The sequence below is a fragment of the Jaculus jaculus genome, chromosome 5, assembly GCF_020740685.1.
Source record: "Jaculus jaculus isolate mJacJac1 chromosome 5, mJacJac1.mat.Y.cur, whole genome shotgun sequence".
Classification (NCBI taxonomy): domain Eukaryota; kingdom Metazoa; phylum Chordata; class Mammalia; order Rodentia; family Dipodidae; genus Jaculus; species Jaculus jaculus.
Window position 1 is genome coordinate 162,565,048 of NC_059106.1, and position 27,223 is coordinate 162,592,270.

Below are 27,223 nucleotides of genomic sequence, written 5' to 3' on the forward strand. Positions count from 1 at the left end.
TTACATCTGGCTAACATGGGTGGCTTGGGAATTGAACCCAGGTTGGCAGGCTTCACAAGCACATGCCTTTAACTGCTGAGCCATCTCCCCAGCCCTGATCTTTTAATTATGCTTTTTGGCCCGGCCCTACCAGTCCCAACCTTGTCAATAAAATAAAATAAAACCCAAGAACTTTATGAAGTCATCTCAGAGCACAACTCGAATTGCCATGTACGTAGTATGTTCTTGAGGGACTGTGACCACGAAACATGCAGGAGGATGAAGTTCCTCTGTGTGACGTGCTTCGCAGCTCCGCATGGTCTAGCACAGACTACAGCGGATGACCATGACAGTTACACTTCAAAAGAGCCACTGCTGGCAGACAACTTCTGCGGTAAGATGAAGTGATAGTTATGGAGTAGGACGTTAGGAAAGTGTGCTGGGTGGCTTCTCTACAGAATTAACTTGGGCTGTTTCTCTGCACGTGGAAGGGGTATCTGTGCCTGTGCCTGTGGCCACGTGGGTGTGGGTGTACTTGTGTGCATGTGTGCACATGCGTGTGTGCATGCACATGAGCCAGAGGTAGACGTTGGGTGCCTTCCTCAGTCACACTTCACCCTATTTTTGTTTTGTTTTTGGTTTTTGAGGTAGGATCTCACTCTAGCTCAGGCTGACCTGGAATTCACTGTGTAGTCTCAGGGTGGCCTTGAACATCACAGCAACCCTCCTACCTCTGCCTCCCAAGTGCTGGGATTAAAGGCATGCGCCACCACTCCCAGCCTTCACCCTAATGTTTTGAGACAAGGTTTTGCACTTGACCTAGAGTTTCCCCTATTTATCCAGACTAGCAAGTCAGCAAGGCTCAGGGATCCTCCTGTCTCGGCCTCCCCAGCTCGGGGATAATAAGCATAAGCCACCACGCCCAACTCTTACGTAGTCGCTGGTGATGGAACTCGAGTCCTCGTGATTTCTGGCAAGTGCTTTACCCACTTCCTTGGCTGTTTTTCGTAAAGCAAGAGTTGCATGAAGAAAAGCAAAGCACAAGGCCGTTAGTGCCAGACAGTGTGGTGCTATAGACGTTGCTGACACTACTGATAGACAGCTTCAGACTGCCCTGACTAAGGCCACCGGGCTGCTCCCAGGAATCCATGGGGGACAGGAAAGGAAGGCGTGGAGCAGAGCTTCAGCACAGAGGGCTGTTGAGTCATGGCTGCCCTTTGACACAAGCTGAGCTTTGCATTTGGCCAGCCAGAGGGTTTGGAAATGGCAAAAATAGAGAAAGTGCCAATGGTGTAATGGACTCAGGACAGGTCCCAAGACTTCCATCCCCTGGAGCCCTCATCCCAGTGGGAACAGAGATGTCCAGCACTTGCAGGATAAAGTCACATGCTAATTTCAATCAGGAATTTTTCAGATTAAAAGAAATTACCAGCTATTATCCTAGGTAGGCCTGGTCTAATCAAGTGAGCCCTTCAGGCAGGACAGACTCTTCCTCTCACCTTGAAGGAGCAAATGACCTTGTGTGGACAGGGCCCCATGATAGGGACCCTAGATGGTCTTTAAGAATAGAAAGCAGTGCCTGTTTGACAAACAGAAAGGACATGGGACCTTGGTCCTACTATGGCAAAGAATTCAACTTCACCAAGAATTCAATATCCAGCAGAGCTCGGGGAAGGACCCGTCACCTCAGCTGATTAGCAGCTCCTTGAGGATGAGAGCCAAGGACCCAGTTGTCCTGTGCCTGGACTGTGGACCCACAGGACTGTGAGATGCTGTGTCTTGTGGGAGCTGCTGAGTCTGTGGACATTTGTCACACCTTGAGGACAAGAATTGCTCCTGCTGGGTGAAGGAGAACGACTCGAGAGACTCGGGATCCATGGCTTTCCTCAGCAACGACTTCCCTGTGGCCACAGAAGGCACTTCTCTGGACACCGAGACCCGCACAAGACCTTCTTCCAGGTTCTCAGACACCCGTGAATGAGCTTCAGACTTTCTTTTTTTTTTTTTTTTAAATTTAATTTATTAGTTTTCTTTTCAGTAAATACAGGCAGTTTGGTACCATTATTTAGGCTCATCTGTGATCTACCCCCTCCCATTAGACCCTCCTTGTTATTGAAGAGCTTCAGACTTTCTTGTGAGGTTTCTTACCGCCATGGCTGGTCCTCACTCCAGAACTTCCCACACAGTGGGTCTGGGAAGCTCCTGGACATGTCCCCAGATGCTGGTGGCACAGCCAGCCCCGAGGCTTTGAAAGCCATTGCTGGTTTATACACAAGGATCACAAGTTGTTTTGTTTTTTTTTTTCCTAAAATTTAATTTAATTTTTTTATTTGAGAGTGACAGACACAGAGAGAAAGACAGATAGAGGGAGATAGAGAGAATGGGCGCGCCAGGGCTTCCAGCCTCTGCAAATGAACTCCAGACGCGTGCGCCCCCTTGTGCATCTGGCTAACGTGGGACCTGGGGAACCGAGCCTCGAACCGGGGTCCTTAGGCTTCACAGGCAAGCGCTTAACCGCTGAGCCATCTCTCCAGCCCCACAAGTTGTTTTTTAATATCTCATCTCTCTGTATAAACCTTTCCACGTGAAGAGAGCCTATCTTGACGAGGTTTCTGAAACCTGGCTTGTGCATATCAAGGAAGGTCACAGAACTCGCTCTACCTTCAAACACTCCTAAGTGTGCTTCTGCTGGTGGAGGAAGAATTTATTTTGGCTTATGTTTTCAGGGGATTTCGGGACTGGAAAAATCAAGAGGGATGGCAGAGTTGTGGATGGCGCTCTCTCTCTATGGCAATGGGGATGTACGTTAAAGCGCCTTGATGGTGGTAGGCAGGAGGCAGAGAACGGCTCTGGGTACAGAGTGTGGCTGTGATGCCTCCAGTGGCCTACCTCCACTTGCCAGCCATCCCTTATATGCCAGGACATCTGTTTTAAACCAGATTTAAAAAAAAAAAAAAAAAAAAAAAAAAAAAAAAACTTACCTTGCCCACTTTCCACAGAGACAGCTTGAGGACCTGCTGGATACCTTTGTGTCCCCAGTCCCACTGATTTCACAGCTCCTGGGTGTCATCACTGAACACCGCACCTGCCATCCATAGGTGGATGCTCGGGTGTGGCTCCTAGGGTTGAAATTACAACTACCAGCCAAGCACAGAGATGTTTCAGAGGAGCCCAGAGCCTTGTGACGTCACCCGTGGTTCTCACAAAACCTGTCCTCCATGGGCAACAATAATGAGATTTGGGGATTTCACCCAGTACAAAGTCCCAGGGATTATTAAAACAAGGAGAGAAAACAACATCTCTTGCCAGCAGGGACAGTTCAGGCAGGGAGCATGATTCCAAATGAGGGCCAGATGACGTACGGGGGTCAATAGACAGTAGCCTATCATTAAGTCTGTAACATTATTTCAAGACAATTTAAGACTTATCTCTTGTAGACAACTTAGTATCATCACGTTACCTACAAATTACCCTCATGGTTCAGGCTTGCCCTTGGCCTTGCTGATAACCTAGGTTGGGAAGGGGCGGGGGGAATGCAAGGACTCTTAAGTGCTAGAATTTAATATAACCACCACGGCTTGATTTTGTTAGCTCACTCGTAATGCAGTCCGGAAAGGGGGAATTCAGTGATGTTCCAAGTGAATCTGTCACGCGGCACACACGGAACGTCAGCGGTGCCTCCGTTTTGCATTGCAAAATGAACACGACTGATATGTTCCCTCAGAACTATCTGGGTCACCCTTGGCCGCCAGCTTTCTTGCATGAATTTCTTTATTTTCTGCTAAGGAGATGCAGGCCCTCTGAGGGCCCCTCCCAAGCTGCTGCAGGATGATTGATGGCTAGGCTCCTTTGGATCGCAGTAATGACGGGCATCTGAAGAGTTGGTAATCGTATCCTGCCGAGTTCACGGACCACTGCCAAAACACGCACGGCGCAGGGGTTTGGCAAGTGCATCACATCATATCAAAGCCATTACAAAGTGCAAACCGAGCTCCCCCAGAGAGCCCCAACCCGGCCAATGTAGAAACTGACTTGGGCTAAGCAGGGGCTTAGGCCTGCTCCTTCCCACAGGTGACTTGTGGCACACCGCCGTGTCACGTCAGCTTGGAGTGGGCAGCACTTGTGACATGTAGAAGAGCAAAGGCTTCTAGGGAAACTCGCTTCAGAGCAGAGTAAAAGGCAACGTGGGGGGAGGGAGAGCAGGGAACATTACCGCAGGGCTGAGGAATCCCAGCCACAGCGCCCAGATGATTCCATAATGGTTGTTAAAAAGATTTAAGAAAAATAAGGAAATCTCTCTGGTGAGATTCTCACAGGAAGGAGTCAGGTGGTAAGCTCACAAGCTGCCTCTTGCTATTTTAAAGTGAGAATTTGCAGCTATCAATCTGTGATGAGTTACTGACCAATAATAATAATGCAGTTTGGAGCTGGAGAGATGGCTTTAGCAGTTAAGGCGCTCACCCGAGAAGCCTAAGGACCCCATGTTCGACTCTCCAGATCCCATGTAAGCCAGACGCACAACGGTGAGGCAAGTGCAAGGCTACACATGCCCACTAGGTGACACACGTGTCTGGAGTTTGATTTCAGTGGCTGAAGCCCTGGCACGCCAATTCTCTCTCTCTCTCTCTCTCTTTCTCTCTCTCTCTCTCAAATTTAAAAAAATTGCAGTTTGTATGAAGAACAATGGATTGTTCATCATTCAGCGAATGTTAATGAGCATGGGAAACATTCCAATGATTTGTGACTGGTTTACATCTGGAACTTCTCAGTGGAAACCTCACCTACAGTGGCCTCGTTCCCTCTCAGTAAGGACTGTAAAGGCACCTCGGGGACAGCTGGGGTATCTGTCACAGAAGGTGTAGGTACAGAGGAAGAATAGGGTCACAGTGCTTTCACGTGCACTCTCACCTGTGTAAGTTCCTGGGTGAAATAAAAGTGTGACACAAACTCCCAACGTTCGTTCGGCATTCAATAGGCGGCGACCATCAGCAAAATCATGGGAACGCAGACTCCTGTGTAAATCCGATCTGCCGTGCTAGGCCAAGCTCATTTTATTACGTACATTCTGCATCCTAACCACTAGTAATTTCATATTGTAAACATTAAGCATTACAGAGTTAAAGTTCAAGGCCACATTTTATCTTTGATTGTCTCTTTTGCTGTGGTATGTCTTTGGCTGGCCGAGATCAACTCGTAGTGTATAAATGCATAAGTTATATAATTATTATATAAAAAGAAAAAAAAAACCCATTGACTTGTAGACTTCATTCTGACAAACGCACAGCGTTCGCGACTCATAAAGGAAAAATGGAGCCTGCCTGCCCACGATGCCTGCGGGACCTCTGGATGTGGTGGCTGCACAGGTCACCTCTGACCTGACCTAGGGGAGGGCAAAGACTCCACCTAATGTCAAAGGTCATGGATGTTTCTCTTAAATATCAGACAATTCCAGTTAACTATTTTTCTTTCGGACAAAGATAGAGATGTGTATTTTTTGGTTCTGAATTCTACCCCTTCCCTGGTCCTTGCTCCTAACACTGGGCTTGGTACAACACAGCAATAAACCCCGAGTGCACATAACTCCTGCGCGTGCTTTTTGGTCCAAGACGTCCTCTAGCTTTACCGCACATGCGCAGTTTCTTCCCTCATCTTGCTGCCTCCTCCTCCTCTTCCTCCTCCTCTGCTCTCTCCTCCTGCTTCTCTGCCTCCTCCACTGCTCCCTCCTTCCCCTCCTCTTCCGCGCTTTTTCCACCACGATGCGCTCACCCTCTGCACACATCCTCAGTCCCTCATTTGGCTCCTAGCTCCTGTAACACTGCAAAGGAGATGAGACTGAGTTATCTTCACAGTTTGACAGAGCCTCCAGCTCTGCATCAAATGAAGCCGATTTCTACCCCACGGCAAAAAAAAAAAAAAAAATCCACGGAATTCCATAAGCTGTGTCCGCAGAGGGGGCCATTGGCTCTCTTCTTTCTCTCGTCCTGTTTTGGTTCACTTTTGATATGTTTATTTTTAAATACAGGTAGTTTTCCTGGAAAATGACATTACAAATGGTGTGTTAGGCCAAGACTGTTAACCCCTATTGCTTTCGTTGAATCCCGTTATCAGGGCTCCAAACGCTACAGTTTATAGATGATTTAAGGCCACTTTCTTTGGCAGTTGTCCTTATGACTGCACACAAGGTCTTTGACAAGGTGGGACCCCAGGTTAAATGTCCATGTGCATTACGCTTTGAGCCTCCGCGTTGTTTCTGCGGTAATACTTGGTGAATGCCTTCCACTATGCGTCTTTGGGTCTCTTCCCTCACCTCCTCCTCCCGTTCCAGACAAGCCTTTCCATTTCCTCTCGAGGCACTTTTGATTTGTGTTGTCTGATAAGAGTTTGTGGAAATTGGTGGGTGAGTGTACATTGCCGGCAAAGGCCTCCATCTGGTCTCTAGTAATAAGTGCCTAGGTGAGAAGGCATGTGGCTGGCTGGGAGCCGCGTGTTTGGGTAGATACCCCCAGTCGGTGAATTCCAGTATGGGTTTGGGGCAGCAAAGAAACTGGAAGATGTGACGGGGAGGGCTGGCGGGTGGGGAGCCACGAAGTTCATCTTCTGGGGGTGGGCGTGGTAGGAGCCCATATATGGGAGGTCGGAGGGGTACTTATACAGAGACGACTCGGGGGGGTGAGGCTGGAGGGCCTGGGCAATGCCGTGGAAGTCAAACTTGTAGGCGTAGCGCTTCCCGTGGACTTTGGTCATGATGTTCTTGTCGTAGTAGTAGCGGAGGGCGCGGCTGAGTTTATCGTAGTTCATGTTGGGTTTGCTCTTCCGCTCACCCCAACGCCGGGCCACCTCGTCAGGGTCTGTCATCTTGAACTCCCCATTGGTGCCTTCCCAGGTGATGCAGTTGGAGTTCGAGCTGTCGGACAGGAGCTCCAGCAGAAACTGCCACAGCTGAATCTGGCCACTGCCTGTGACAGGACACAACGCACCGGTGAGAACAGATTCGGGGGAGGACGTTCCTTCGACCGTGCGTGGGACAGTCCCTGGACCAGGCCTCTTCCTCTATCCCTGTGCCGCACAACTGCTGACTTTACTAGTGTAATCCCATGGCTGGACAGGGTCTCATGCACACCTAGACCCTCTGGGGCACACTGACAAAGGCAATCACAGGCCACCCTTGCTTTAAGGAGGGACCAGCTCCACATGTGGCTCATGCCCCACAGCTCCTCTGTGGGCCGGACTGGAGCATGAACTCTACCTCGAGAGGCTGAAAGGCCCTTAACACTCCTCCTGCTCTATGCTGCTTCCTCCTGAGAACATCCTTCGAGGACCACTGTACAAGTGGCCTGATCCCTTGCTCTGCCTCTAGGGCACTTGGCCTAGTGGTGTGGCCTCTCAGGTTGGCCTCGCAGAACCACCTCCTCTGTGGAATACAGAGAACTCACATGGGACAGAGTTCAGGTCAGCTTCACCAACAACCAGGGCAACTGTAGCTAATTTTTCCTATTTTGCGAGGAAGAAAAGGCCTATTTTTGTGGATGGCAATAATGACTTAATGCCATTGATATTGGCTAGGTCAAGTGAAATAATAAAAGTCAGATTTAGGAAATGAACATCTAAAAGTTTATGGGGGAAAAAAAAATAGAGAATGGAAGTCAACATCGTTATTTCTAACATAACACTTGGCTGGGGCTCAGACAACAATTCTGTCAAAACTTTCCCCGAGCACAGAATCAACTCACTCCAAATGAGGACGTTTAGAAAAGCGTTGGCTCTGTTTCAAACCAGATCACCCATTTCCAGTTCCGAGCCAAAGGCTCTACAAAGGAAATCCACATGCTGCCTGGCCCGGCCACGCCAGTTGTACCAGGCCATGTTTCCAAAAGAGAAGCTACAACAATGCGTCATGGCTTGTCATTTGGGGAAGCAAAAGGTAGTTTTGTGTTAGTCAGAAAGATCACACTTAGCAGGGTGTTTGGGTCAGAAATTTCTTGATCCCATGGAATGCTCATGTGTATGTGTGTGATTTGTGTGGGTGCATATATGCATGTGAGCTGTCCCTCAGTTATGCTGTCTACCTCTTTATTTTTATTTATGTATTTGGGAGAGAGAGAGTGAGGCAGGCAGGAAGAGAGAAAGACAGAGAGAGACAGAGAATGGGGGCGCCAGGATCTCCAGCCACTGCAAAAAGAACTCAGGACGCATGCACCACCTTGTGCATCTGGCTTACGTGGGTCCTGGGGAATTGAACAAAAGTCCTTTGGCTTCGCAGGCAAGCGCCTTGACCACTAAGCCATCTCTTCAGCCCTGTCTACCTCTTTTTTAAAACAAGCCCTCTCATTGGATTGGGGCTCACCAATGAGCTCCAGGAAGCCTTGCCTTCACTCCTCTGGAGCTGGGATTACAGGTATGCACCACTACACTAGGCATTTTTACATGGCTTCTGGCAATCAAACTTGGGTCCTCATGTATGCAAGGCAAACACTTGGCATTATTATAATTTATTTTGCAAGCAGAGAGAGATAGAAGAGAGACAAAGAGAATGGATGCACCAGGGCCTCCAGCCACTGCAAACAGACTCCAGATGTATGTGCCACTTGGTGCATCTGGACTTTACATGGGTCCTAGGGAATAGAACTCAGGCTGTTGGGCTTTGCAGGCAAACACCTTAACCTCTGAGCCATCACTCTAGCCGAACCTACGTCCTTTTAAGCAGAGAAGAACCTAGGAAAATCATTCTGGTCTCTGTGTCACAGTGCTTGAAGGTGACTCATGGCTTTCTAAAGGAGAGAGGCTGTGGATATTGGTGGTCATGTCGTGTACGGAGAAAGGCTAGGCTATGTGACATAGGTGTTCAAAGCTTTAAAGTAAAGCAGCAGGTCTTTCTTCTCAAACTCCAGGACTACCTTGGGCATGTTACCAGAAAGACCACCTTCCATGACATATGTAATACCAATAGATGTGATAAAACAATTAAGGTAGCTGCAGGTGGCAACCTCACAGACAACTGATGTGGCATAAAATTTAATGAGGAATGTATTTTCTCTAACTTGTTCACACCTGCTCCCTGTACAAACTTTCCACCTCCTCAGTTCTTATTCCCACGCGGAGGTGGATGCCTGTGGATTGATCCGTACAACATCTCAGCGCCATGAGAAAGGTCAGCCTTTTTTTTTTTTTTTTTTTTTTACTGTGTTCTGGAAAAGGATCATTTTCAGTCAAGCAGCACATTTGAAATATATTAACGGCTTGTAGCTCATCGTAATGGGGGCCTTTACTTTTTCAGAACTGCACAACAAACTGTTCTCAATCAAGTTTTGTTGCCTCCAACATTTCATTAATATGCATTAAAAATACAAAGAATGTTCTAAGACCACCATCTGGTTCTAGTATGCATATATGGCAACCAAAGGCTTAAACTTGAGGAAAAAAAAAAACATAGATGACCTGGGAATAGAAAAAAAATGCATGGATTTTTGGATTTAGCAGTCTAACATATGCCTCACTGTAAACATGTGCAGTTGTTTCAAAGTAAATATTTGGTGTCAAGCGCCTCCCATAGGGAGAGTGAGTCCACAGACTTTCAACAAATACACAGACCTGCCAAAGAGCCAGAGTAACACTGTTCAGCCATTAGCTCTGTCTCCTGGGAGTTCCTTCCTTGCCCACTTCCCTTATAATCATGTGTAGAGGGGGGCATGGGAGAAAAGCGGTCTCCTGCTCCCTTGTTTCTAAAGAGCTTGGAGATGCAAGCCCCGGTTGCTTTTGGATTTAACACTCTGACATACATGGCTGGAAATTCACGGTTCAGAGGACAGATGAGCCCATTGCTCCCTGTATTGTTTTAAGTGTGTGTATGTGCATGCATGTGTGCACGCTCATGCGTGTGGGTGCACATGCAGGCTAGAAGACAACCTTGGGGTCACTCCTTGAGTTCCAACTACCTTTTCTCTTGAGATAAGGTCTCTTGTTGGCTCAGAGCTCCCAGCTGAAGCTAGACTGGCTGGTCTACAAGTCCCAAAGGACCCTTCTGTTTCTACCTCCTCGTGCTGGGATTACAAGTGCATACCACCATGCCTTGTATCTTCATGTGTGTGCTGAGAATGGAATTCAGGTCCTCATGCGTGACAGGCTTAATTAGCTTTACTAATTAAGACATCTCCCCAGCCCCTCCGTGGGATAATTTGCAAAGAAAATATTCACTTGCTTTAAAAAAAACATCTAGGACTCAGGCCTGGGGACATTCAAATTCATGAAAAAAAAAAAAATCATCAGCTTCCAAAGTTGAAGATGAAACTAGAAATGCAAAACTCAGTGAGTGCTGAGGTAAATGCTACAAAAGGGAGCGGACCGTCAATGCCCAAGTCCTTCAACTGAATATTCACCGCAAACTCCAGGTGTCTGCAGCACAGACAACACTCACTGCAGGAATTCCTCAGGGCTGCCGAGGAACCAGACCCAGTAGTAACTTAAAGGAGCCAGTCTTAGCCACAAAAATGCGAAGGTGACTTATTAAATTCTTATTTTACTACCCAAATATTTAATCTGCAACAAGGTGAATTTAGAATATGGAGTAGGGGTCTTAAAAAAAATAAGTAACAGAGTTATAACAGTTAGAGTTTAGGAGAAGGGTTTACGCATGGTCTGTGTTACCCACTGCCAAATGGACAAGAGGGAAGATCTTGGTTGAATGCTTGTCACTTAGGCAAGAGGACCTCTCAGCCAGAGACCACCAGGTTGGACTAGCCACATAAAGAAAGCTGGGCATGGCCATGTACAACTTTTTTTTTTAACTTTTAAAATTTTTTTTTTTAAATTTATTTATTTGAGAGTGACAGACACAGAGAGAAAGACAGATAGAGGGAGAGAGAGAGAATGGGCACACCAGGGCTTCCAGCCTCTGCAAACAAACTCCAGACGCGTGCACCCCCTTGTGCATTTGGCTAACGTGGGACCTGGGGAACCGAGCCTCGAACCGGGGTCCTTAGGCTTCACAGGCAAGTGCTTAACCGCTAAGCCATCTCTCCAGCCCGCCATGTACATCTTAACCCCAATCCACATGAGGGCTGAGGGTGGGCAGTTGACTGGAGACTTGGTTGGAGCTCGCTGATCCAGGCTGAGGGAAAGACCTCATGTCAGAGGAAAAGTAAAAAATAAATACCCGCAGAGTGATAAAAGAACACGACTCTCTCTTCTGATCTCCATGTGCAGTGCATGTATGCATATGGGGCTCACACTGTACACACACGTGCATGCATCACATGCCACACACATGCTACACATCCAAATACACACCAATAACAGACTAGGTTTCACTGGGCAGTGGGGAGCATGGCCTGGCCACCTCACAAAACCCCTTGCATTGATAAAACCCTCTATTCATACTTCCTTTCGCTCCTGATGACACCCTCACAAAGTCAAAGTCAGGAAGGAGCAGGTAGCTCTGCCCCTTCCCTGCTCCTCTTCCTCTTCCTTCTCCCTCCTGGCTTCAGGCTCATCCTTTGCACCTTGACAATTGTACAAATGAGCAGATATGCGTCCTTTCTTTCTCACAGCTCACATTTCACAGAACTTCCCACTTCTCTTCATACTTAGCTGGCAGTAGTATGGGGTGCACAAATCGTAACGGGGGCTGGAGAGATGGCTTAGTGGTTAAGGCATTTGCCTGCAAAGCCGAAGGACCCAGGCTCGATTCCCCAGGACCCACATGTCTGGAGTTCGTTTGCAGTGGCTGGAGGCATGCCCATTCTCTCTCGCTCTTTTTCTATCTACTTCTCTCTCTCGTAGATAAATAAAATATTTTTAAAAATCATAACGGACGTTAGAGAGAGGCAGGTTTCAGTCTAGGTCTTCTTTCTTTAAAGCTGCGTGACTAGGGGAAATTTCTTGATTTCTCTGGGCCTGATTCCTCATCTACAGGATGGAAATGACAAACTCCTGGGGCTGCCACGAGGCACAGGAGAGAGCATGAGAATAGACATGTTCGGTGTGGGGTACCATATGGGCTGGGAGCTGTCAGATTGTCATTCGTACTATTGTGTTAACGTTCCCAGAGCTCTGAGCTCCCGGGCTAGTTTTCTTCGTAATCTACTGTGAATGCAGCTGGCAGATCAGTTATCCTGAAGAAGAAACGATCACGATCGCATCAGAAAACACCAATTACTGTTCCTAGAATGGGCAAGAGGCAGTTGCCAGTGGGAAGCTGGTCAGAGTGAAGGACTGCTTGAGAAATGTGGCCATGAGGTGGATGTCACAACAGGGACCAGAGGCTATGGATCCATGGATGGGACAGTGTTGTAGTCACCTGTGTCCAATTTTCTACATGGTGACAGCTCTCTAAGGCTTGCTTGTTGTCATTCTAGAAATGCATTTATCCTGGGCACTTAGTATATGTGCTGGGCTAAAAGTCCAGGAAGCAACCCCTTGTAGTTGCTCAGATTTTTTAGACCATGTTTACTGAATTAGTAAACATAAATCAAACTTTCATGGCAAAGCCCCAATTGTTCAATAATGATGACATTACATGTTCTCAAAGCATGGATTCTCTTGTGGGGGTGGATGCCAATGGCATCTGAATTTATTTGTTTTCTAACACCAGTTTGGCTTAATGTTTGGGTAATGTACATTCCAGTTTTTACTTGCAATATGGCTGTGGCATCTTGGCACCAAGTTTCCAGTTGAGAATATGCAGCACATGCCATGAGCTTCTGGTGCCAACACAGCTGGTTCTTGTGTTTGGAACACAAGAAAATGGAACGATCTAGTTGGCACTGAAAGGAGAGGCCAGGTGACAATCCCCAGCCGGGCCCTAGTGACACATGGGACAAGCAAAAGTTCTCAATTTCCTCCAGCTTTGAATTCAGAAATGTGCCCGCAAAAACGGCCCTAATCTGAAGTCTGATGATTGTGGGTAAAATTCTCATTAAAAAAAAAAATACTGAGCTGGGGAGATAGCTTAGTGGTTAAGGTGCAGCCAAAGGACCTACGCTTGATTCCCCAGGACCCACGTAAGCCAGGTGCACAAGGTGGCACATGCGTCTGAAGCTCATTTGCAGTGGCTGGAGGCCCTGGCATGCCCATTCTCTCTCTCTCCTTCTGTCTCTCAACTAACTAACTAACTAAATAAATAAATAAAAATATTTTAAAAAATACTGGGCTGGAGGGATGGCTTAGCAGTTAGCATGTTTTCCTGCAAGGCCACAGGACCCAAATCTGATTCTCCGGGACCCATGTACAAGGGGGAGCATGAGTCTGGAGTTATTTGCAGTGGGCTAGAGGCCCTGGGGCACCCATTCTCTCCCTCTCTCTCTCTCCCCTTCCCTCCTTCTCTCCCTCTTTCTCTGTCAAATAAATGAATAAATGGTAAAAAATATTTTAAAAAAATACCAGTCATTTCAGGGACTACGGAGATGGCTGTTGGTAAAGTGCTCCTTTGCAAGCACGAGGAACTAAGTTTGGATCCCCAGCTCTCATGTAAAAATATTGGGCCTGGGGAAGCTTGCTTGTAATCCACCCAGTGCTGAGCAGATAGAACAGGCAGGACCCTGAGGACCTGCTCAGGCCAGCCAGTCTGGCTGAATGGGTGAGATCCAGGCTCACTGAGAAGACCCTGTCTCAAAACTAAGGTGGAAAGCATTGGAGAAAGACACCTGACTTTGACCTCTGGCATCCACAACCACACACACACATGTGCACATGCACCTACATACACACATGCACCCATACACATATGAACACGCACATATGTACACATGCAAAAAATAAATAGCAGGCCGGGAGTGGTGGCGCACACCTTTAATCCCAACACTTGGGAGGCAGAGGTAGGAGGATCACCGTGAGTTTGAGGCCACCTGGAGACTACCTAGTGAATTCCAGGTCAGCTTGGGCTAGAGTGAGACCCTGTCTTATAAAAACAAAAATAAGTATCAGTTATTTGACGTGCTCCTCTGATAGGTTGAATTGTGCATTCCCTAAAATTCATAGGTTGAGGTCCAAATCCCTCAACAGCTCTGAATGCAATCTGTTATGGAGATGAGGCCTTTACAGAGCTATTCAAGTCAAAGTGAGATCATTGAAAATGGGCCATAATCTAGTATGACTGATGACCTGATGCAAAGGTGAAACGTAGACACAGAGAGAGATGCGCAGACAGGAAAGACAGTGAGAAGAGATCCAGGAAGGGGCTGGATATCCATCCCTTCTAACAGCCTAGAAGGGCTGTGTCCATGGCACCTTGACCACAGACTTCCGGCCTCCAGAGCTACGAGACAATGCATTGCTACTACAAAACCTCCCAGGTTGTGGCACATTGTTACAGCAGCCATAGAGAATTGTTATTTATTTCCAGTCAGGCTATGATGGTCCTTGATGAAGCGAAAACCTTAATGTATGAACTGACCCATTTTCTTTTCAGCCAAGGCAAATAACCTAGTGGGACCTGAATCTCAAATTTGTTCAGCTGGAGGAATTCCTCACCACTGCAAGTTTAACTCTCCAAACAACCACCGATCCCAAGACAACTGTGCTGGAACATGACCATGATTGGTATCTCACCTGGATTAGCAAGGCGGCTACTGGTGGGTCCCAGGATCTGATAAGGATCTATGGCAGAAAGACAATAAGTTAAATCCAAGAGACACGGTTGGGATCTGCTGTGATGTAACTGCAGGCTAATGGAATTGTGTTTCCAGACTGCAGAGGTGAAAAGCATTCCCTGACCTCAAAGCGCATGCCTCCTTCTCCTGTGGGCAGAGATGCCACCCAGGATCTCTGAGGAGTTTCTTGCTACAAGTGTCTACTTGGTAGAAAAGCTTGAATTCCCAGATTCCCAGCACCTCATCCACAGCTCACACTAACCCAGAACACAAACAGGGCAGATGGATGCTAAGTATGCATTTTTTTGTGGGTCTTGTCAACCTTCCAGTGAATTTTCACTTTGGACTTGACAGATGTCGGCATTGGTATTGGTGGTCTGGGAGGTTAACGTGACAGAATTCCACGCATCCTATAGCCAAGGCCACACATTCCCAGAACTTCAGTGCATAGACTTTGGATTTTTTTTCTTTAATCAAAACTCCAAGTGCTCTCAGCTGGGTATGCGGATGATGAGCATCTCGTTTTACTTACAGAACAGTTAAGAAAAAGGAAAACAAGGCCAAATGCATTTCTAAAATGACCCGTTTTGGTCTGTGAGCCTGCGTTCTGTCTTAGGCCTTCCAGGATGGTCTCTGACACATACCTAGTTGAGGACGCTGGTCTTCAGTTTTGGGCACTGTGGAAGGAGATGGCTGAGCAGCTGAAAATCCAAAGATATAAAAGATGATTAGGTATAAATTAGATCAGGCCAAAAGTCTCTGAGGGAGTTCATTTTATAATCATTCCATCAATTACTTATTAACATGCTAATCTTAATTTTACAACAAAAAGCATCTTTTGGTTAAAAAAAAATCCCACCTTCTGGGCTGGAGAGATGGCTTAGCTGTTAAGCACTTGCCTGTGAAGACTAAGGACCCCGGTTCGAGGCTCGATTCCCCAGGACCCACGTTAGATGCACAAGGGGGCACACGCGTCTGGAGTTCGTTTTTAGTGGCTGGAGGCCCTGGCGTGCCCATTCTATCTCTCTCTCTCTCTTTTTGTCCCTCTCTCTCTCTCTCCCTATCTATCGCTGTCAAATAAATAAATAAACATAAACAAAAAAAATCCCACCTTCTAATAAGATCAAATATAAACATTGTTACCAAAAGAGAACATTTTCCATTACTTAAAAAAAAAACTAACCCTGTTCACCACTTCCAAATACAATAAAAAGAATTTTAGATGGCTTACAAAACAGAATAAAATGAATTATAGTGTAAAATAAATAGACACAGGGAAATTGCCAAGAAATAAAGTGCAGCCAAAATTAAGGAAATCAGCAGTTATTCAATTAGCAATCCCATGAAGCATGCATTTATCCCTGACAAAATTCACCCCCTATTCATTTCTTTTTATTAGACTGGAATTAAGTATAACCTAAGCAGAGAGTGATTCACTGAATTTAAACAACTTTTGTGGAGCTGGAGAGATGGCATAGTGGTTAAGGCACTTGCCTGCGAAGCCTAAGGACCCAGGTTCCATTCTCCAGGTCCCACATAAGCCAGATGCACATGGTGTTGCATGTGTCTGGAGTTTGTTTGCAGTGGCTGGATGCTCTGGAGCATCATTCTCTCTCTCTCCCTTTCTCTCTCTTTCTCTCCCTGTATTATAAATTAATTAATTAGTTAATTTAAAAACTTTGAAGATCATTTGTGCTTTGTTGCCAGTGGAAGGAACCTTCCTCATGTTGAAAAGACCATAGATTAACTACAACAATATTCCCTTCCTCTACAGTACCCTGCTTGTGACATACAGATCAAGACGGTAGGGCCAAGTCCTGTACCTTTGGACTGAGGGGTGGGGTGGCCATGGCTGGTCCAGGCTGATCTCCTGGGAGGCTCATAAGGTAGATCTGTAGAGACAAACAAATCGACTAAAAACAGTTATCTAATTATATTTGGATGTTTGGTTTTCTTTCAGTATTATTTTATGTTTCTTGGTATAATGCATAAGAAAGTAATAACCCAATAAGGATATTCAATATTGATCTCATTGTATTTGGGCTTGATCTATAAAGTATAATTTATATATTCTGCTGATAGAAAATTCTCTCCTGTTTAGCTGCAAACTAGATGAGCTTGCTGATTCTTCTACAGAAATTTCCTTTGATCAGAGGTCAAGACCACTTAACATGTTGTTTTCACAATCTGATTTATCACGGGGCTGGTGCACGTCTATCCTCGTATCATCTTCAGGACCCATCCAAATGCATGAGTCCACCACGTCTTGTAAGAAGTGACCACCAAATCCATTCTGCCTTCCACCCTTGCCTTAAACATGACCTGCCTTCTGGGTTTCCACTTCTGTGTGAGCTCTGTCCTTAGATGTCCTCTCAATCCCCTTAGAGTCCCATCATTTTTATTGTCAGTTTTAATTGTCCTAGCTATTTTTCTGGGAAAATGGCTTCGCGTTTTCCTTTTCAAAAAGAATTCAGCATTTTTCTCAAATGAATGACCTGAAACAACCTCAGGACTGAAAGAGACTTGTGGGCTCCTGCCATAACACAAGATGTCCAGCAGTCAGGCACACAGCAATGTTCCCTTTGTAGTTACACATAACATCACACTGCCTCCACCTTCACTGCCCGTTGCACATACGAATTTCATAATTATACTGATGCATCTTCACTATGAATTCCAGGAATGATGAGAAAGGTTCTAAGTCATTTCAATTTTCTGGGGAATACATTCCAGAAACATTTTGCCTGCTGTTACTAAGCATACATGTGTGAATCTATTTCTACCTGGACTCATGTTTGATACAGAGCCATTTCAAAGCTATAGTGGGGCACAGTGACCCACACCTGTGATTCCAGCACTTGGGAGGTAGAGGCAGCAGAAAAAGAATTTAAAAAAAAAGTCATCCTTAGCTACATACTGCATTCAAGGCCAGCCTGGGATACATGAGATCCCATCTCAAAACAAGGAGAGGTTAGCATGGTGACTCGTTCCTATAATCTCAGCACTTGAGAGGCTGAGGGAGTGAGGCAGGAGGACGATACAGTGAAAACCTGTTCTCAAAACCAAACACTATTTTTTCTTTCTGCATGTATATGTATGTGGTACGTGTGAGAGTGTCTATGCATGCCCATGTGTGTGAACACACATGAATCAGGCGTATGGATACTGTGTGTGGAGTGCAGAGGCTGACGTTGGCTGTGTTTCTTGATTGTTCTATACATAATGTTCTGAGACAGGATCTCTCACTTTAACCTAGAGCTCACTGATTCAGGGTGTCTAGCTAACCAGGTTCCCCAGGAACCCTATGTCTGTACCTCACACATCCTGGAGTTACGGTTAGGCTGCACTACCTGCCCAGCATTTGCATGGGTGCTTGGGATCCGAATTCAGATCGTCATGCTTGAATGGCAAAAGTTTTGTTCACTGAGCTCTCTTCTCAGCTCAAAACAAACCAACAAACAAACAAAAACCAAACAGAACACCTCTGAATTTTTGAGTTGATAAGTCTCAGGTCAATGTCAAATGTGGTTCTGGACCAACCAAAAACCATAAGTAGGGCTGGAGAAATGGCTTAGCAATTAAGGCACTTGCCTGCAAATCCAAAGGACCCAGGTTCAACTCCCCAGGATCCATGTAAGCCAGAGGCACAAGGTGGCGCATGCATCTGGAGTTCACTTGCAGTGGCTGGAGGCCGACGTGCCCAATTCCCTCTCTCTTTCTCTTTCTGCCTCTTTTTCTCTCTTTCCCTCCCCCCTCTTTCTCAAATAAATAAATAAAAATAAAAATATTTTTAAAAAAACCATAACCACATATTTCAGCAGATGGTCTGCTGCCAGACACCAGGGGATGGCCATGAATCCCTCACTTGAAAGGCAGGGTGAGGCAATTACTTTAAGCAAATCATTCAATCTGATTTACAACCGGCGATTTGGACGGTCAGGGTCAGTCTTCCAAGAGCTTGACCGTGTTCCTATTTTCATGGCCCGAAGAGAACAGAAATGATACGCAACGGACAATCCGACAAAGACCTAAACTCAATCAGTTTGCTTGGCTGTGAACATGGCTGCTAGTGGTCTGTGAGGGTCTATGGCCCCCCAGCCCCCCACCCTGAAGGGTTAGATCCCCTCCACTTTTCAAACTCTGCTCTAGCTCACTCTCCTCTCAGCCAGCCTTTCTGCACCCTGGGGTCGTCAGCTTCTCTGCTTGGAACTGCACATGGGCATCGAATCTGCAGCTGCTATCAGTTTATAACTAAAATTTTATGCTAAGTCTCTGGGAGCATTTTGCAAATGGATTCTCTGCCAGTTGCTTTTTTTTTTTTTCCTGAAAAAAAAAAATGGTTAGCCAGAATTGCCTCAGAAATAAGAATCTCCTAGCAAAGCAATCTGACACATTGTCTCGTTCAAGGGCCGGCAGACACGCCAACAAAAGCTGAAGCCCCGAGCTGGAGAGATGGCTTAACCGTTAAGTGCTTGCCTGTGAAGCCTAAGGACCCTGGTCCAAGGCTTGATTCCCCGGGACCCACGTAAGCCAGATGCCACGCGTCTGGAGTTCGTTTGCAGTGGCTGGAGGACTTGATGTGCCCATTTTCTCTCTCTGCCTCTTTCTGTCTTTCTCTCTCTGTCTGTCACTCTCAAATAACTAAACAAAAATAAACAACAAAATAAAGAAAAACATGCTGATGCCCCGAGTGAAAAGTGAAGTACCATAGAAGTATGTCCTGGAACCATGCTTCTCAAAGTGGGTTCCACAGGCCAGCAGTACCAGGAACAGGTGAGAGGTAGAAATGCACAATCTGGGCTGAGCAGATGCCTCAGTGGTTAAAAGTGTTTCCTCCACAAGCTCGAAGCCCATGGGAAGCCAGAGGCAAGTGCTGCAGAAGTCAGTAATCCCGCGGCATTCTGTTATCACGACACACCCACACGGGGATGGGAGGCGGTCAGGAGAATCTCCAAGTTCATGGGACAGTTTGGTGTTTGTTTGGCTAAACAACTTAAGAGACCTTGACTCAAACATGATGGAAGGCAAGGATCAACACCCTGAGGTGCACACCATGACACTGGTGTTCTACACACACACACACACACACACACACACACATGCACTTACATAACACACCAGAAATTCAAAATCTTCCCTAGACCTACAGAGAGTCATCATTTCCAACAAGATTCCATGTGACTCAGGTGCACCCTGAACTCTGTAAAAGCCACCCTGATGCAGTTCCCGTTGCTGCGCCAAGAAGCCCCATTCTTTCACAGAATGATTTCGGAAGTGTTGTCTGGAGTGTGTCTGTATCAATTTAAAACACACTTGACTGTTCCAGAATGGCCCCTTGAACCAGAGGCCTGAGAATACAACCAAAACCTACCAGAAGGCCATGGGTTATTCAACCACCGTCTTAAAGAGAAAAACATGGCTCATGAAATGTGAGCAGAAAAGTTAAACACCAAACTATGACTACCAAAATATGTAGAGACCCTACTCATAAAACCCTTGAGAGGATGAATAACCACGATCCACCTCCCCATGATTCAAGACCTAAAGACCACCAGAATCTAGTTTGCTAATCTGCTGAGGGAGCAACCTGGGAAAGATGCTGACCTTCAGAGTTTCAGGGTGGCTGCAGAGCCAGTGTGGGGCACTTTCAATGGCTGCTTAAACAATTGTTAGCTGCGGTTCTTTACTGCTTCCCTCTGTTAATAACAAAGCACGGGGCTGCTAACAAAAATCATTTCAGTCTTAATTTTTGGTGGTCACCTCAACCCTCTCTCCGTTCCTCGTTAACTTGATCTGGCAAAATCCCCATGTGGCAAGGCTTCCTTCTGGCATTCACTCTATTCTGTCTGTAGAAAACTACTCAGGAATCTGAACTTTATAGAAGCAATTTCACAGGTAGCCTAGGGTAGCCATAGAAGCAGGGTATGGGCCATGAACATGATGGTGTGAAGCAGGACACCCTACTCCTCCCTGGTGTGAAGCCCAGGCAGGACACCCTAATCTTCCCTGGTGTGAAGCCCAGGCAGGACACCCTAATCCTCCCTGGTGTGAAGCCCAGAGAGGACTCCCTAATCCTCCCTGGTGTGAAGCCCAGACAAGACACCCTAATCCTTCCTGGTGTGAGGCCCAGACAGGACTCCCTAATCCTCCCTGGCGTGAAACCCAGACAGGACACCCTAATCCTCCCTGGTGTGAAGCCCAGACAGGACACCCTAATCCCCCCTGGTGTGAAGCCCAGACAGGACACCCTAATCCTCCCTGGTGTGAAGCCTAGACAGGACACCCTAATCCCCCCTGGTGTGAAACCCAGACAGGACACCCTAATCCCCCCTGGTGTGAAGCCCAGACAGGACACCCTAATCCCCCCTGGTGTGAAGCCCAGGCAGGACACCCTAATCCCCCCTGGTGTGAAACCCAGACAGGACACCCTAATCCCCCCTGGTGTGAAGCCCAGGCAGGACACCCTAATCCTCCCTGGTGTGAAGCCCAGACAGGACACCATAATCCTTCCTGGTGTGAAACCCAGACAGGACTCCCTAATCCTCCCTGGTGTGAAGCCCAGACAGGACACCCTAATCCTCCCTGGTGTGAAGCCCAGACAGGACACCCTAATCCTCCCTGGTGTGAAGCCCAGACAGGACACCCTAATCCCCCCTGGTGTGAAGCCCAGACAGGACTCCCTAATCCCCCCTGGTGTGAAGCCCAGACAGGACACCCTAATCCTCCCTGGTGTGAAGTCCAGGCAGGACACCCTAATCCTCCCTGGTGTGAAGCCCAGGCAGGACACCCTAATCCCCCCTGGTGTGAAGCCCAGGCAGGAGCCCAGCCATCACCCTGCTGTCACCTTCCTCTCCACACACCAGGATGTGTCGTTCCTTCTGCATCTACTGTAACCTAGAATGTGAGCAGAGTCTTCAGAGTCCCTTGCCCAGTCTAGGCAGGTCACCATTCTAAATCACAAACTCTGGCCTTACTTACTCAGCCTGCAGTGGTCATGGGGTTAACTTGAAACAAACATTTTAAAATTAATTAATCTTAAAGGCTAAATGCCCTGGAGGCAACTTTATTTATTGACTGATTTATAACGAGGGGTGAAAGCAATTTTAAAGTGTTCCCAAATCATCAACCCTTCCCTGGGTTTATCCCAAGATGCACTTGGAGTCAGTAAATTCAGAAAGTCCTAGAGCCAGGGTCAAGGGTGGGTCTCAATTTTTCATTTCCAATACTCCTGATGGAATTCTTCAGGGCCCATCTAGTTCACTAATGGTATTGGGTCTTGTCCACATCCCAAAGGCATCTAGCTTGGCAGAAGGCCTTGTCTAGGCCTTTCCACATGCTGTCTGGAGCAGGGAATCACACTTTTGCTCTCCGGTCAGAGAAAAGGACATGGCCAGCCTGACATCTCCTAGCAGCTGTAGGGCCCAGTGACAACAGCCCCAGGCAGCTTGCTCAGCCCCACTGTTTGGCCCCCATCTTGCCTCTGTCTTCCTCACTGGAAAGGAAGAGCTTCCCAGCCTGGGATCTGAGACCAGTTCAGCCTCCACAGGTGAGAGAGGGGCAGCCTGGGCTGAGGAAGATGTGAGTGTGGGCCCCTGCAGGAAGATGAAAACCGCACCCTGCTGCTCTGAACCTCAATGGTCTCAGCTGCGGGACTCACATGAGACCTGGCTTAGAGGACCGTCACCTTCTCTTCCCACTTGATGCCGGCACCTCTGCCCCTCTGAAGCTCCCTAACCCTCTGGTGGCTATTGCCTGTGGGGCGCCTCGGCAGTCAACTCAAGCACTTCCGGTTGAACCCTGACAAATCCAAGGTTCACGAATTCACTGCTTAAACTGGGCGGCCTTTAATCCCAGCCCTTGGGAGGCAGTGAGGTAGGAGGATCGCCATGAGTTCAAGGCCATCCTGAGACTACAGAGTGAATTCCAGGTCAGCCTGGGCTAGAGGAAGGCACTACTTTGAGAAACCAAAAAATAAAAAATAAATAAAGTAAAATAAAAAGAATGCACTGCTGACATACCTTCTATAACTTCAGGCTAAGCATTCCCACCTGCTTACCATAGCACAGTCCATTGCAGGCCCCCAAGAGGCACTCAGCGGACCCACAAGGGGAGTGGATTACGTGTAAGCAGGCTTCTTAAAGACAGGGCACTTTGGAGTTGGGTACGTCTGTATGCCTAGAAGCTTGTTTTGTGCTTGGCACTAGACACATGTTTATATTTGCATGAAAGACATGTGAATGGATTCCCTAAATGAAATCACCTAGAAAGGACAAAGTCTAATTCAGATGCTTCTGCTGTGGAAACATAGCTTCCCGTGACAAGCTGGGAGGGGTCACTACTGTTTTGGGAGTTGCTGTTCCTCTGCAGTTAGAATGCATGCCCACCTGTCCGTTAACTTGAAAAGTGGACAGGTTCCCTATCCTTAAGCATTTGCTGGATTGTCTTCTGGGCAGCTAGTTAAGGAGTCAATCTGCCTCTAATGCAGAAGCTGGGACCCCCTCCGTGTTGGTCTCTGAATCGAGCCGTTGGACTGGATATAGTTTCTGAATCAACAGAGGGGTGACTCAGCAAGGCTGTGACTCCTGTCAGATCCAGGATGAGCTCTGTGTCACAGGGCTTAGGTCCTGAGTCTCTGCAGGACATCAGGGGTGTCTCTCAATGAAGCGATCACATTGGGGGGGTGTTGGCGTACCTGGCCTAGTTGGAATTCTTTGCGTAGCTTCGGGATATACTGAAGTATTGGGGAAAATAAAAGCCGCACCCCCTGCAGACAAAAGGAAAGACAAACATGTGAAGGTCCCTTGGCATGGTCGTCGACCTCAGAATCGGTGCCACACCCAGCTTGCCCTGTGACAAAACAGGGAAGACCCTGGCGAAGGTACCTGGGCGAGACCCCGGGAAAGAACAAGCCCTGGGTCCGAAACAGACCCAAGGGTGGGTGTCACAGTCTCTCTGGTTGTCATGTTTTGCTTTTTTTAAAAAAAAATATTATTATTTTACAACTTGTTTTTAAAGCCCCCCATCTTTCTCTCAACAGTCATTTTATTCAAAACTTTCCATGGTAAATAGGGAATTTTTTCTTTTTGCAATTGGTATGAAAGCTACAAACTATTTTCTAAGGAGCTTTGGGAAAGTAGCAGGAAAGAATTACAAATGTTTCTGCCTGGACTGTAAGGGTTGTTTTCAAGATTAAGCCACATCTGGCTCCGGATGTGTGGTTTTCCCCTCCTCTCATTCAGTCAGGGCTCCTCTCATCAGTGGAGGAGATTTCCTTGTCATCATTCAGTGTTTCTGAAATTTGTCATCCTGCTTTCTAGTTGTTTCTATGTTTGGCTTTAAAAAAATTAATGAATTTGGAGCTTTCGTGGAATTTTGCAGTCATTGTTAAGGAATTTCTAGCTCATTTCTAAATTTCCAAATGTGTGTGGCTCAAAGGTATTTCCTACACAAGGGTAATTACTTTGCCTAAGCTGTTTGCTCTTTCAGGACACAAGACTGTTAGCAGGCTGATGTGTGATGTAGAACTGAAAAGCTGCACCTCTTATGTAGATCACTTTTGTATTACATTGAAAGCGTAATGCTTCTCATACAGAAGACCACGTGGATACAGGAATTGATTACTGATGGTCAAATCGGGACTCACTCTAGTGTATGTTTTAAAAACTAAAGAGTGGCTGTTTGGAAAATGGCTGTGTTGCTCCGTGAGGGTGACATGTGGACGCCGAGAGGTTACAGAGACTTCCCAGGACTTGCTGTTTTCACATGTAGCTTTTCTAGCCTGGGTGTTTCCTGGGGAGGGGGTTCCTCAGGCTAAATCCAGTGGGTGAGCAGCAGGTGGCCATGCATCTGGAGGGACACCATCAGGAGGTGGACACAGATACAAACCATGAACACATTCATCCACAGAGAGCCAGCCTTCACCAGGAACGGGGGGGTGGGGGTGAGGAGCAGGACGGGTTAGTCAGGATAGGACCAGGCATCTTGTTCAAGCCTGCTAAGCTCAGGCATGGGACAGAAAGATGTAAAAGGACAGGACCAACCAGAGATTAGTTCTAGGAAGGCAGGCATTTGGGTTAGGGACTAATTTCATGTCCTCCAACATTGTAGCAGCAGTTCCCTCCAAACAAAAGCTTGCAGAAGTTATCAGATGTTCTCTCTCCTGTCATTTGCAAATGTAAGTGCCAGAAAATTAAATAAAAATAAATCCAGTAGCTTCAAACCGTATCAGAGAGGAAACAGGCAACCCCCACCTGGTCCTAACAAGATTCCTTTAGGAATAAAAGTAGGGAAAACAAGAGATTTTCCCCAGCTCCTTGATACCAAGCATTCTTCTAGACTCTAAAAGACTGACAGTGGGAACCCAGGAGTTAAGGTCATGGCTAGTTGTGCGCACAGGGTGCTCATTGCCAAGGAGGGAGGAGGGAAAGGGGACAGGAAGTGCTCAGATGCCAAAGGGTTTCACCTTCTTTCCCTCTGCGTTCTGCCTTCAAACTCTGACCTGTCCTAAGTGTTGCTTTAAAGTGTGCACCTGTAGGCAGGACCCTGAGCTTGTCCTGGGAGGGGGCGGGGCCAGCATTACCTGTGTTTCTAGCATGCATTAACCGCGGAGAGTTTTGTAAGGCCTTATCAACATCATCGGAAGTCAAATGTGGAAGAGGAGCTACAAAATAAAACGAGAAGCAACATCAAAATGAAAAGAGAGAGAATTACCTTTAAAAAAAAACAAACAAATGAACAAGAAAAGAAAAGAAAAAGTGAAGAAGAACACCAATCCCACCCTGACATCACTGGCAGTTAGAGAAACTTGCGTCCCTGCACACTGGTTAGCATGTTAAACCCTAACCAGTTCGTCTGCGCCCAGTGCAGTAGTGGTTGGGAAGCCAGGCAAAGCAACCAAGGGGATCCATTCCAACCCCACCCTGCACTTCCAGTCCCTTCTGAGCATGCTCGGCAATATCCAAATTAGAGCATGCAGCAGGCTTTCTGGATCATGCTTCTAATCACCACTAGGCCATCCCTACCTGGTCAGGTTAGGCCAACTTTCATGATGGGAGGTGTGAACCCTTCCCCTTGGCATAAGTTTGGATCAGGGGAGGATTTATTGACCTTTAAGAGAAGGGTAGCTCCCAGAATTCCCATCAGATAGGAGTTTTTTGTGTCGTTCAATTTGGGGAACTATGGAGACTAAAAAGAGTGTGCGGCTGCCTTCTGCGACCATGTTCGTATCTTACTGGACCCAGAGACCCGGGGACGGGCAGCTGAGTACTGAGGAGACATTCTGGCTTCTCATAAGAGCACTGACAGCCACGTGAGGTTGCACTGTTCATCTACGTCACTGCCTCGGGCCTTTGGTCTCCTTGGGTCCTAGGCAGGCACTGGGCAAGGGAGGGAAGGTGCCGTGGGCCACCTGGTCTGAACCCTCTGCGGATACAGCGAGACTGGCTGTTGAGAGGGCTGGGCAGTTTGGGCTTACTCTCTCTGAGGTAGTGGAGGTGTGAGAGAAGAATGTCTGCGTTGTAGCTCGGAGTGAGCCTCTGGAAGTCGTCTTTGGTCATCTTGCACAGCTCCTTGCCGTCGATATTCTGGAACAATAAGACGTCCACGTCTGGAAGGCCGTACTCCTTCACCGCCCACTCCAGCCACTGCCGGACATGGTCTGTGCTCCATAGCGTCGGATCTGAAAGGGGCGCAAACATACTCGGTTGATTCCCTGATAGAGTGCAGCCTACCGGGATAGCTCAGCCCCAGTCCCACAGAAGCCTTCTCCGCCGATTCAGAAGCACCTACCTGCGGCCAGGCTCAGTGACAGCCTTAGGCAAATGCTAAAAATAGGACCCCGGGCTGGAGAGATGGCTTAGCAGTTAAGCGCTTTCCTGTGAAGCCTAAGGACCCCGGTTCGAGGCTCGGTTCCCCAGGTCCCACGTCAGCCAGATGCACAAGGGGGCACACGCGTCTGGAGTTCGTTTGCAGTGGCTGGAAGCCCTGGCGCGCCCATTCTCTCTCTCTCCCTCTATCTGTCTTTCTCTCTATGTCTGTCACTCTCAAATAAATAAATAAAAAATGAACAAAAAAAAAAATTAAAAATAGGACCCCTCCCGTGAGCTCTGTCTTTAGAAGAAACTGTTCCCCAAACTGAAGATGATTTTGTATACCACTGTTGCTTCTGTGGCCCACATAAAGTTTCCTGTAGTAATCTGGACCTCCTTTTTCTTTTCTTTCATTTTCACTTTTATTCATTTAAGAATGCACAAGATTTATAAGGAAGCTTTTCTTGAAAAGTTAATGATGTAGGGCTGGAGAGATGGCTTAGTGGCTAACACATTGGCCTGCGAAGACTAAGGACCCATGTTCAACTCTCCAGATCCCATGTAAATCAGATGCACAAAGGTGAGGCAAGTGCAAGGTTGCACATGCCCAGTAGGTGGTGTAAGCACCTGGAGTTCGATTTCAGTGGCTGAGGCCCTGGCACACCAATTCTCTCTCTCTCTGTCTCTCTCTCTGTGTCCCTCTCTATATATTTCACTTTCTCTAAAAATAAAAAAATATTTAAATGTTACTGATGTATTTAAATGAAAATAATGGTACATCATACATTGTCAGGGAAGTGCTAATTGTAGATTACACACACACACACACACACACACACACACACACACACAAAA

General features: G+C 47.1%; 1 protein-coding gene across 3 annotated transcripts in view; it reads right to left on the minus strand.

Annotated features, from left to right (window-relative positions):
• Positions 1–5,883: 5,883 nt before the first annotated feature.
• The window catches only part of Erg (ETS transcription factor ERG), a 257,702-nt gene continuing 236,362 nt past the window's right edge, over positions 5,884–27,223 (minus strand). For all 3 annotated transcript variants that reach the window (XM_045150261.1, XM_004654483.2, XM_045150262.1), the window contains 7 exons: positions 26,035–26,238; positions 25,141–25,221; positions 23,254–23,325; positions 16,385–16,453; positions 15,206–15,262; positions 14,521–14,568; positions 5,884–6,935 (listed from right to left, as the gene is read on the minus strand). In XM_045150261.1, the coding sequence (XP_045006196.1) occupies positions 6,415–6,935; positions 14,521–14,568; positions 15,206–15,262; positions 16,385–16,453; positions 23,254–23,325; positions 25,141–25,221; positions 26,035–26,238 (1,052 nt within the window). In that variant the 3' untranslated portion in view covers positions 5,884–6,414. The remainder of the gene's footprint in view (positions 6,936–14,520; positions 14,569–15,205; positions 15,263–16,384; positions 16,454–23,253; positions 23,326–25,140; positions 25,222–26,034; positions 26,239–27,223) is intronic.